This window comes from Anabrus simplex, chromosome 5 (assembly GCF_040414725.1).
Source record: "Anabrus simplex isolate iqAnaSimp1 chromosome 5, ASM4041472v1, whole genome shotgun sequence".
In the NCBI taxonomy this organism is placed as follows: Eukaryota; Metazoa; Arthropoda; class Insecta; order Orthoptera; family Tettigoniidae; genus Anabrus; species Anabrus simplex.
In genome coordinates, this window is record NC_090269.1 from 170681096 (window position 1) to 170694086 (window position 12991).

Here is a 12991-nt window from a genome sequence, read left to right on the forward strand (position 1 = left end):
ATAGATGATGTAGCAGTGGTAAATGATGAGAGTGACGATGAGGAAGAACCAGTACTTGGAAATTTCGTGTAGGAGGCTATAGATACGCATACAGGTCAAAGGGAAGCTTTCAACAGTGAATTATGATTCCTAGATTCTCCAATAATATTTAGACAAGTCACAGGGACAAACATTGAGCAGTTATCTTATCAGTTTCAGCTGATGGAAGGTTTGTTTACGTAGTACAAAATACGCTTCTCGGGCGGGAAACGAAATATTCAAGGCCGGCGCGCATCAGATAATACAGTTCCAAGGTTGCAGGAAATACGTTTTATCAGGAAATTAGCACCCAAGAGTGAGAAATCCAAACCTCAGAGACGTTGTATCGCGTGTTCAAAACATGGTGAAAAGAAGACATCGGTGTACTGCTGCCAGGAGTGTGCATTGGGTCTCTGTCTCGAAGAGTGCTTCGAACTCTATCACACGGAACTAAATTACTAAGGAAATGTGAAACAATTAAGTAATTATCTTCATGTACATAGTTCTACCATAAGGAATTCCAAATTTTGTGAATATCGGGCCACTCTTATACTAGTAGTAACGCTTTAAGTGAATCAATGTATTTCAGTCGCGCGTAGTTGAAATCTCATCCGGCCGCGGGATAGGAAGCTCTTTAAACGGCTGCGACGCTGAGGGGTTAAAGACATCTGCGTGCTTTGTTTCCCATGCAGAGTCTGGTTTGATTTGATTCTGCCAGATGCGAGAGGCAGAGTGGAAATTTCAAACTGTTCTGTTCAATTCAATTAAGTGGGAGTGGTTCTTACGAGTTCTTGAGACAATCAGACCGTAGTGAAGTCCATCTCCCTCATGGACATGAAAATAGGCCACCCTTAACATAGAGAAACAATGCATTTGGTAGCTGCTTCTGTGCAAGAAAAGAGATGCTCGATGGATATCAGATGCAATTCCTACAATGAGGATCTACTGTCTTAAAAGTTCTGCATTTACTGCATAGTTGGTTAATAATCCAATAAAGATCCAGAAACTATAATAGCTATCCCTATTTCCATCCACAATTTACTTTTAATGAATACTCACTCTGCTCTGAAGGATAATCTTTGGTAGGGAGGTAGACTGAAGGACGTTTAACGCATGTCCGGCTTCCACTATCGGTGTGAAAGCGAGCGAAGTTGTTTTCATTGTAGGAAGGAAGACCTTTAAGAAACTCTGCTACAGACTGAAAGAAAACAAACAATATGACCATATTAGACGAAGTATGCACTGAAAATACTCCTTTAAATCAACAGTTATCCACTCATCCCACGCATTTCACTGTACAGTAATAAACAAATCATATAACTTCAATAACTGCATCGAAAGATCTGTTCAAATATAATAAGAATGTTACTGGTTTTACATCTCACTAACTAGGCTTACATGTTTATGGTTTCTGAGATACTGAGGTGCCAGAATTTTGTCCTGCAGGAGTTTTTTTGTGTACCAGTAAATCTAAAGACATGAGGCTGAAGTATTTGAGCACCTTCAAATACAACCTGACTGAGTCAGGATTGAAACTGCCAAGTTGGGCTCAGAAGGCAAGTTGTTGTTGAAATATAAACAATTGATAAAAAATTAAGCAAACAACCTAGCAACTGCTGCTTCGGGGTACTAATTCTACCATAGCTTAGCACACAAACCTACAGAAAATTTAAATACTCAGATTAAAATGTCCAGGAAAGATGCAAAAGCTTGAAAATCAGATAAATTTGAGTCTGGGATTGTCAAAATGAATAAATTCTTGACAGCATAAATTCAATGTCTCGCTATTTTTCAAGAAAATAAAAATAAACTCACCATTTTAATATGTTATTCTATTTCACCAAAATGATAGAGAAAAGCAGTGAAATATTACACACTCCTATAAATTACTACAGTATATGCTGATGATTTTAAAATATTGAAGCCCATTCACTTGAATGCAGATTGTTCTACTATACTCCAACATGATCCAGAATAGACAAAGTAATGCAATGGTCACATAAGCTTTAGTTTAACGTGCATTTCAATGTCCTATACTAGCAACAAAGATCCTCTCAGATATTCGTACAAACATGGAGTGAAAATACTATCAGCAGGAACAGAAAAACAACTTTGGAGTAAGGTTTGTCCATGAGCTTTGTTTCATCCTTCATAATCAAGTTAATTAGCAGAGGTTCCTGAAGATGTAGAAGTTGATTCCCTTATGGCACGTGAAATATTTGTCCCGAATGCAACCTAAGATTTGTGATGACAAATGTTCTTTCCCTAAAATTACAACCTGTATTTATTTATACAATGGGATTGTATGGCCAAAACTTGAACATGTAAACAAATTTGGAATACAAGCAAAAAAAAAAAAAAAAAATGTATACCGTATTACAAGCATAGAATAAGTTCAGGGCCCCGTTTCATAAAACTAACTAATAATATTACCAAATAATATTAGAACTCATAAAAATAATTATTAGTTAACCAAATTCTGTTTCATAAAGATTTACACATGACTAATAAAATATCTTCACTAATAATATTAGTTCATTAGTCAGCTGATACAAATGGAGGTTAGAATCGGTTTCTTGCATATGTTCTTGGTTTGGGTTTGTTCCTAGCAGTAGGCTAATGCTTGACTACAACCGACTATTAATCCACATGTTCAAAAGGCTCACTTGATATTTTCATTGTTGTGACTTCGATACATATGAAAATGGATAAAAGTGAAAATGTGAGAGAAGAAAATTTATTTAGGAAGTGATTGAGTTTAAACGTCAACTATTCGCAGCCTTTTGCACACTACAACTCTCCTTGTTCCTTTTTCATTTCATGTGCTCTTGAAAATCTCTGTTGAGATGGACTAACAAAATCTTTATTTACTACCTCCTGTTGGTGGGGGCAGTAGAATAACAGCCACGGTATCCCCTGCCTGTCGTAAGAGGTGACTAAAAGGGGTCCCAGGGCTCTCAACTTGGGAGCGTGTGTTGGCGAACATGGGGCACTGAGATGAGTCCTGCCATTGCTTCAACTTACTTGTGCCAGGCTCATTTTCATCTACCCTTCCGACCTCCCTTGTTCAACTCTTGTTCTTTTCTGACCCTGACCGTATTAGGTTGCGAGGCCGAGAGAGTCTTTCATTTTCACACCCTTCGTGGCCCTTCTCTTTCTTTGGCCAATACCTTCATTTTTCAAAATGTCAGATCCTTTCCATTTTCTATCTGATTAGTGTAATTATAGATGATGGTTGCCTAGTTGTAGCCTACTTCCTCTTAAAACAATAATCATCACCAGCATCATCTTGGTTTACTGTTGATTTAAAAGATACTTGAAGTGTCCGAGCAGAACTGCACTAGAGAAACAATGATACTGTGTATCACTACCAACCGGTAGAGTGCAATGCGAAGCTGCCATTTTAAGGTTATGCTTCATTCCTTGCAGTGGAATGTTCTATTACCTACCAATCTTATCAAGCAAATACTCAAAAGTTATGTAATCTAGCCTAAATCTCCCATTGTACCAGAATTCATATGTTTGTTACTTGTCAGTACAGGCTGTTTTTGACATAACATTTATTGAACGGTGAATTCCTACACTCGTTCCTTATCACTATTTGAATCAGGATCAACCATTTCAGTCATCTTCATGATTTTATGCCAATATATTAAAATACCGCTCACTTTGGTTCCACTAATAATATGAATTTTGAGTCAAAATACACTCATGGAAATAATCCTAATAATATGAGTAACTTTTATTAGTCATGTTGTCTATGAAACAATTTACTAATATTATTAGGAACATCTACTAATAATTTTGACTCATAAACTAATAACTAATATTATTAGCTAATAATTTTATGAAACATAATACTAATATTATTAGTTTCTTACTAATAATATTAGTAAAAGATGTTTTATGAAACAGGGCCCAGAAATGCTTTTCCAAACACCTGTATATCAAACCAATAGGTATTTACCACTTCATGGAACCTTATGATTAACTACTCAACTATGACATGAAGAAATTGCACCATGAAAAAGAGAGAGGTGATATAATTTTTTATACGAAAATGTAAATGTAACAATAGATTATCTAATCTTCCTATTGTAGCTCAATTTAATTGCCCATCATATTACACCGAAGCAAAAACTGCTTCACATAACAAATTTTAGGCTATGTAGTGTGCACAACAGTGCTGTTGTCCAACTATTTGGCTGAATGGTCAGCGTACTGGCCTTCGGTTCAGAGGGTCCCGGGTTCAATTCCTGGCCAGGTCAGGGATTTCAACCTTCATTGGTTAATTCCAATGGCTCCGGGGCTGGGTGTTTGTGCTGTCCTCAACATCCCTGCAACTCACACACCACACGTAACACTGTCCTTCACCACAATAACATGCAGTTACCTACACATGACAGATGCCACCCACCCTCATTGCAGAGTCTGCCTTACAACGGCTGCTCTCAGCTAGAAATAGCCACACGAAATTAATTAACAGTGCTGTTAGTAACTGTACCGGGAGGTACACCTCAACTCCGCACATTCAAAAGAAGCCCCTTAAAGAACGCTATCTATTAAACAATTGCAAGCTGTCCACTTCATGGCCGTATCGATGAGTATAATCAACAAATTAATCTAAAAAGCCACCTAATCGATACTTTATTTCTTTTGCCTTTGGCAAACTTAAAAATACATTAACAAACACAGTACATGTTTCGACCACTTAGTGGTCATCTTCAGCTGTATATAAAAAAATCTTAGATGATAACATTTAAAAGCAAGCACATTGGATCTTAAAACTATATCCCATGGGAATCTAAAAACTATTGTTCTAGATGCTTTAAATGAAATGGAAGAAGGGGGGGAGGGGGGTTTGGGGGTAAGGAGATTTATGTGAATGATACTTAAATTACAGTATCGTTTACAATTGTGTTTAAAAACTTAAATGTTGAAAAACATATTTAAAATATTTAAAAGCGTCCATAGTAAAATTCTTTTTGATAACATTAAGTGGCGTGAATAAAAAGTTGTGTTTGTAATAATCTTCAGGCATTTGTGAGAAAATAATAACTTAATTAAAATTTGCGCCTGTGGTGATGTTAAACACTTCGTTTTTAATAAACATACTTTAAAATATTCTAAAGTGTGTATGGTAAGGCGCACTTATTCAAAAACACTTGTGCTTGAATGAAAGTTTATGTCATATGCACCAGTCTTCAGGTATTTGTTGTTTATATTTAATAACTTCCTTGAGTGATATTCTTGTGGTTCAAAGGCCGTGTTGACTGTTTAACTTCCGAGAATTGCTCTTCGGAATGTGATAAAAGAAATTGTGTTGGTCGTTTAACTTGCTAAAACCCTGTGGTGGCTTCTGTTATATAAAATGGCGATCTGTAACCAGCAGGAGATCGTAATATATTAAAATATGACATATGATAAAAGTGAAAAGCTCCGAATTCTAAATAGATAGCGGGAAGATATTTGTTTTCGAGATTGCGTGGCCTTGACTTACCTTATCTGGCAAATGTTTAATCCGCGTTGCAGTTCTCAAAGGCAACGCGGATTAAACATTTGCCAGATAAGGTAAGTCAAGGCCACGCAATCTCGAAAACAAATATCTTCCCGCTATCTATTTAGAATTCGGAGCTTTTCACTTTTATCATATGTCATATTTTAATATATTACGATCTCCTGCTGGTTACAGATCGCCATTTTATATAACAGAAGCCACCACAGGGTTTTAGCAAGTTAAACGACCAACACAATTTCTTTTATCACATTCCGAAGAGCAATTCTCGGAAGTTAAACAGTCAACACGGCCTTTGAACCACAAGAATATCACTCAAGGAAGTTATTAAATATAAACAACAAATACCTGAAGACTGGTGCATATGACATAAACTTTCATTCAAGCACAAGTGTTTTTGAATAAGTGCGCCTTACCATACACACTTTAGAATATTTTAAAGTATGTTTATTAAAAACGAAGTGTTTAACATCACCACAGGCGCAAATTTTAATTAAGTTATTATTTTCTCACAAATGCCTGAAGATTATTACAAACACAACTTTTTATTCACGCCACTTAATGTTATCAAAAAGAATTTTACTATGGACGCTTTTAAATATTTTAAATATGTTTTTCAACATTTAAGTTTTTAAACACAATTGTAAACGATACTGTAATTTAAGTATCATTCACATAAATCTCCTTACCCCCAAACCCCCCTCCCCCCCTTCTTCCATTTCATTTAAAGCATCTAGAACAATAGTTTTTAGATTCCCATGGGATATAGTTTTAAGATCCAATGTGCTTGCTTTTAAATGTTATCATCTAAGATTTTTTTATATACAGCTGAAGATGACCACTAAGTGGTCGAAACATGTACTGTGTTTGTTAATGTATTTTTAAGTTTGCCAAAGGCAAAAGAAATAAAGTATCGATTAGGTGGCTTTTTAGATTAATTTGTTGATCTATTAAACAAAACGTGAAATTTCTACTGCATGAAGTTTGCACATTAATCAGAGTCATATTTCCCAACTAAATTAATATTAATTTATTTTGTTATTTCAAGGCTTGCAACACTTCTTTCTCATTCTGCTAGTTTTTGAATCCGGCCAATAAGGAATTTTCTGTAATTATTTTTCAGCCTATCACAGGCTTCTTGTTGGTTTTTGGGTGTAACTTTTGATTCTGCCAATAAAATTGAGAGGGTGTGTCCGGACTAGAAGAGAACCCTCTAGAACCGTCCCCTCGTGTATATAAGCTGCGGCTTTTCTGGCTACCTTGTCTTTGGATCGCCGTATTTCTGAGTGTGTGTGTTTAGCCAGGAAGCCGGGCGCCTCATTCTTCACCAGACAGTCCATCAGCCAAGGTAATGACCACCAGTCTTGTTTTTCTGTAGCTACCTCTGCAGACTTACACTAGGGGAAGTTTCAAATTTCTAATTATGTAACCTCCTGTTTTCTAAAATGTAAACCTTCTTTTGGCTAATGTAAAATTTCATAAATTCTTTAAACTGCAAATCGGGGATAGAGAGTGCGTTACCCTCGAGTTCCCCTTCAATTTAATTTGAGGTGACTATGATTTTGTAACCATTTTCTTTTCCATAAAATGTTAGATTAATCTCCATTCTAGTCACCTCAGTAGCTTGGGATTAGACTCTACATCATCGGGCCGAGAGCCCAATTAGGATTTTTAATTTTCTAGGAGTGCAAGTGTACGTCTCCATTCATTAGTGTCCGGGCCAGTAATTTAACCTGTTCTTCTTTCCACGAAGGCCCAGTAGTTTGGGTAACTGATACCCCTGTATAAAAATTTTAAATTGTAAATTGTGCTTAGAGAGGCCAGAGATTGTAAGGTTTTGTGTAATGTTGCCTTAAGCGGGCTATAAGAAATTAGTTGAAGTGGGAGAGCATGTAAGCTCTTTTCTGTGATTTCTAAATTCAACTGTAATATTGAGAGGTGCCTCTGGAAGGCTGTAAATTTGTTGGAGCAAAGTACTCTTGTTTTGGGAGATTTCTCCTTGTCTATGTACACACTAATTGGCGATATTGTAAAGTGGAAATTAGGGGCTTGAAGCCCAAACCTGTTAAATTCTCTAATCTTGGCTTTTCCAATTCTTGTTTCAAGACTGCTATTTGTACCTGTCACTTTATTATTTCACCAAGTGAAAAGTTGTTAAGTTTCTAAAATGTAAACCTTCTTTTGGCTAATGTAAAATTTCATAAATTCTTTAATTTTTGGTATCATAGATAGACCCATTCCACCCAGCACCTTCTTTCACCTCTTTCTGCAATCCACAAAAACACGGTAACAGTAATAACCAGGCTCTAGATTTCAGCACTCCTCATACGACCTGTTCGACCCTCCGAACTAACTTGGTTATAATTCTTATTTTGGAGGAACATTAAAAGATAAAAAAGGACAGTATTATACCGGGAATACATGTACATCAAGTATTTCTCACTATAATTGCAAGTTAGACACAAAGGAAATTAACACCTCACTTCGGCTCACCCCAGCACCTGTTTCTAAGTCTGACAGGGGTTGGTTAATGGTTAGCCTACCCACCACAGCAACAGAGGCTACAAGCTGGATCGTGGCCAAGGCTAAATTGTGTCATACACTCTAAAACCTTCCATAGCGGAAAAATTGAAAACTTGATGACATGTGGCTTCGACAGGTATAAAAGGCCTCACTTTGGCCAGATAGTTAGTAATACCAACTGGTGATCCGTGCCAGTTGGACCCGTCATGAGATATGCTGAAATTCTGCTCAAAGAACTTAAACTCTGCACGAGTGACTCTACGGGAATATGAGTGCGATTGAACTAAAAATCACAAGTATGAAAGCGAACTTAGAAATATTCCGAGTGTCTGAATTTCTATGGTCCATAGCAGGCCTTGTGATATAAACCATCGAGTGTTTCAAATATAATAGAAAATTCTTTGATGCAAACTTTGCAACATTTCACGTGCCTTACGGCATAATTAACTTTGTGAATATTTACTTCAAGTGTCGTAAGTGTAATAGACATTTGTCGAATGAAACTTTAAGTATTTTTCATACTTATTTATTTAGCGTATGATGAATACAATGTTATATACAATATGTACAACTACCATCTCAAGTTCATAACTGAAGTTTCATGTCAAAAATTGAGAACCAGAAAAGAGCTTCACTTCTATAGAGCCACTATAAACACGCAAAGGACACTCAAATGCAATGTGATCCACTGTCTGCTCCTCTTCTCCTCAGTCACAATGCAGTAATGTCTTCCATCCCCATTTGAAAAGAGTGGCTGCACATCTACCTTGGCTGGTCCTAATTCGGTTTAGCGTCTCCCACTGCCGCCTGGGAAGGGAAAATCCATCTGGGCACTTGCAGGGGTTCTCAATGATGTGATGATGTGGTAACGAGGATTGCTGTTGCCATTGTTCTTTTCAGGCGTCCAATATATTAAAGGAGGTGTCCTGTAGATTCATTGCAGTACGCCAAGAAGGGTGCCTGAATTTCAGTCGTTTAGCTGGAGAAGCTATGTCAGAATGAATAGAGAGGTGAGGACTGTTTTCTATTTTCTTCCATAAGTTAAGCAGCGACTGTGATCTTCTTAGGGATGAAGGTAGTATGTGGCTTAGGGTGGAAGCCAGTGCGTGTTACTTGGTCGGATGCATTCTGTAATGATACGCATTGCTTGGTTCAACTGGGTGCCTACTAGTCCAGTGTGATGGTGGTGGTGATTTTTGTTTTAAGAGGAAGTACAACGAGGTAATCATCCTCTCTGAACAAATAAGTGGAAAAGAAATTTAAAATATAAAACAAAATTATTTATTCAACAAAGAATTTTGGAAACGCAGTACAAAATAAAACAAAAAATAATTATAAAACTAGGCCGAAAGGATTACTAACGTATCAAAAGGGAACGTACGTTCCCTGAGTAACAGTACACTTGTAATTTACATACCCTTGATAAGTCCACTGTCGCACATAAAGCGGATGACGAGATCAGCAGTAGTCGTGTCATCGGCTCGTATGCGTTCAAGTGTTTCCTGCAGGCCGAGGCTCCGTCTTAGGCCAGAGAGATCGGCGCACTCTGTGAGGATGTGAGCCACGGTGAATTTGGCACCACAAGAACACACTGGGGGGTCTTCCCTCTTTAGGAGATAAGAGTGCGTGAAACGTAAATGACCTATCCTCAGCCTGCACAATACTATGGCCTCTCTCCGTGAAGGTCGGAAAGAGGACCGCCACACGGTAGTTGTCTTCTTAATTGCTCTCAGCTTGTTGGGAGTTCGGATATCTAGCCACTCCGATTCCCAGAACGCCAAGATGGTTCAACGTAGCTGAGAACAAATATCCTTAGCAGGTACATTGACGGGTCTTGGAGGTAAAAGTGCAGCTTCCTTTGCTGCTTCATCCGCAAGTTCATTTCCCGCAATCCCAACGTGGCTTGGAAGCCACGCGAAAGTAATTCTGGTGCTAGCATCGCTTAACCTGGCTAGAAGGTCATGTATCTGCTGCACCAGTGGGTGTTGCGAGAAACAGGTTTCAATAGACTGCAGAGAGCTTAATGAATCGGTACACAACAGAAAGTGGCTTCTTTCGTCACGCAGTGCAAACTGCAGAGCCTCTAAGATGGCGTAAAGCTCTGCAGTATACACGCTACATACTTTAGGGAGCAAGATCTTCGTACTCATATCATCAATGACAAAAGAGCAACCAACATTATCTCCGATTTTAGAACCATACGTGAAGATAAGTCTCGCAGCCGGATATTGGTGAACAAAGTCCTGGAAATACCTCCGATGAACGGAGGAATCCGTGTTCACCTTGGGTCCACGGAGCAGATCTAGACGTATATCCGGTCGCGGAACCAACCACGGAGGTACCTCGCTCAGAGTTCGTTCAAGACAACCACCGATATCAATATTCAAATCATGACACAAGCTATCAATCCGAAACCCAACCGGCCGTGTGGCATTCGGTCGGTCTTGGCACCGCTGGTGGTATTGGGTGCGATAGATGCATTGATAGCTTGGATGTAGCGGCAATTCACGAATTTTGGCAGCGTACGTTAGGAGTAACTGCTGCCTCCTTATCCGTAAAGGTGGAACTCCCGCTTCAGCGAGCAGGCTGGGAATAGGGGTAGTACGGAAAGCACCCGTTGCCAGCCTTACTCCACTATGGTGAATACTGTCTAAAAGGCTCAGCGTAGATTTTGATGCTGAGCCATAAGCCGCACTTCCATAGTCAATTCAGGAGAGGACCGTCGCCGTGTAAAATCGTAGCAGTACCGCACGGTCAGCCCCCCACGAAGTGCCGCTGAGAAACTTAAGCATGTTAAGTCTCTTCATGCAGGCAACCTTTAACTGACGGATATGGGGCTGCCACGTAAGTCTCTTATCAAAATGGAGACCCAGGAATTTGCAGGTGTCAACCACTGGTAAAGACACTGTTTCGCAAGCGGAGCTCTGGTTCTGGATGCACAGGCCGACGTTGACAGAAGTGTACAACTGAGATTTTCGCTGCTGAAAATCGAAAACCATGTTGCAGGGCCCATCTGTCGACTCTGTTAATAGCTTGCTGTAGCTGTCTCTCTGCAAACGCCACCCTTCCGGAGCTGTAATGTAGAGCTAAGTCGTCTACATACAGCGATGGAACGACTGCGGGCCCAGCAGCGGCAACTATGCCGTTGATGGTGATTGCGAACAGCATGACACTCAGTACCGATCCCTGAGGTACTCCATTTTCCTGAACGTAATATTGAGAAAATGCATTCCCTACTCGGACTCGAAAGAGGCGGAGGGACATGAAGTTCTCAATAAACGTTGGCAAATTCCCCCGAAATCCCCACTGGTGTAGAGTGGAGAGAATCCCATATCGCCAGGTAGTATCGTAAGCTTTTTCCAGGTCAAAAAACACGGCGACTAGGTGTTCCTTCCGGAGAAAGGCCTCCTGAATGGCGCTCTCCAGTCTGACCAGATGATCAGTGGCAGACCGATGAGAGCGAAAACCACACTGGTAGTTAGACAAGAGGCCCTCCCTTTCCATGGCCCACACAAGACGCCGGTTAACCATCCTTTCAAATAGCTTACAGAGGCCATTTGTAAGGCATATTGGCCTATAACTATCCAGAAGTTTTGGATCTTTACCTGACTTGGGAATTGGTATTACAATTCCCTCATGCCATTGAGATGGAAACACTCCCTCACTCCATATTCTGTTGAATAGGGTGAGGATATCCTTGAGACATCTATCACTCAAATGCTAAGCATTTGATTATAGATTTTGTCCGGTCCAGGAGCCGTATCTCTGCATAGCGCAAGTGCACTTCGCAACTCCCACTCTGTGAAGGGCACGTTGTAGGGATGCGAAGTACTAGAGGCAAAAGAGAGATGGTGGGCCTCTGCTTCGGGCTTAATTGGAAGAAATGCAGGGTCGTATCTCCTAGAGCTGGACGTATCTACGAAATGTGACGCGATGTGGTCTGCAATGACTGAAGGAATCATAACTATATCTCCATTAATGGAGATTCCGGGTACTGAGGGCACATTTTGTACTCCGACAATACGACGGAGTTTTGTCCACACTTGTGATGACGGAGTATGTGCCGTGATGGATGAGACATACTTTTCCCACGTAGCTTTCTTACTTTCTCAAATAAAAAAACGGGCCTTTGCGCGCAGACGCTTAAATGGGATATGATTGGCCATCGTAGGATTCCAACGATAATGCTTAAAAGCCCGTCGGCGATCACGTATGGCTGCTGCAATTTCGTCCATCCACCATGGGACCTGTTTCCGGCGACGAATACCGGACGAGGAAGGAATTGTTTCCTCTGCAGCAGCCAAAATTCCAGTAGTAATGGAAGAGACGTGGTCGTCAACAGACTCCAGCATATCATCAGCCATCACTGCGCGTTTTGTAAATTCTGGCCAATTTGCCCGCCGAAGTAACCAGCGCTTGGGTACTTCGAACTGTCTTTGATTCAAGAGAGATAGAATTATCGGGAAGTGGTCACTATCACAGAGGTCGTCGTGAACTTAACACCGTAGCAGGGGAACTAGCGCACGGCTACACAAAGTGACATCCAGGTGTGAGAATGTGCCATGCGCGCTACTGAAATGTGTCGGTTCCCCTGTATTGAGCACACAAAGATCAAATAGGTTGATCATTCGCTCGAGCTTCCTCCCCCTAGAACAGGAAGACGGAGAACCCCATAGTGTGTTACGGGCGTTCACATCCCCCAGCATGAGGAAAGGAGGAGGCAACTGAGCGATCAAATCTTGTAGTGCATGCATATCAAGGTTATAATCCGGTGGAAAGTACACATTGCAAACCGTTGTCATTACTGGCAACGAAGTGCGAACTGCAACTGCATCTAGCTGAGTACGGAGCGGTACTTCTTCGCTGAAGATGTCGGAGCGAACTAGGGTACAAACGCCCCCAGTTGCCGCGCCATCCACAGCTTTGGAATAAAGA

The 12991-nt window shown here is 40.1% G+C and overlaps 1 protein-coding gene across 1 annotated transcript in view; it reads right to left on the reverse strand.

The window, feature by feature from the left end:
* Nucleotides 1-12991, reverse strand: part of LOC136873875 (DET1- and DDB1-associated protein 1) — a 100481-nt gene that overhangs the window by 69457 nt on the left and 18033 nt on the right. The window contains exon 2 of the mRNA XM_067147178.2: nucleotides 1078-1216. Coding sequence (XP_067003279.1) covers nucleotides 1078-1216 — 139 coding nt within the window. The remainder of the gene's footprint in view (nucleotides 1-1077; nucleotides 1217-12991) is intronic.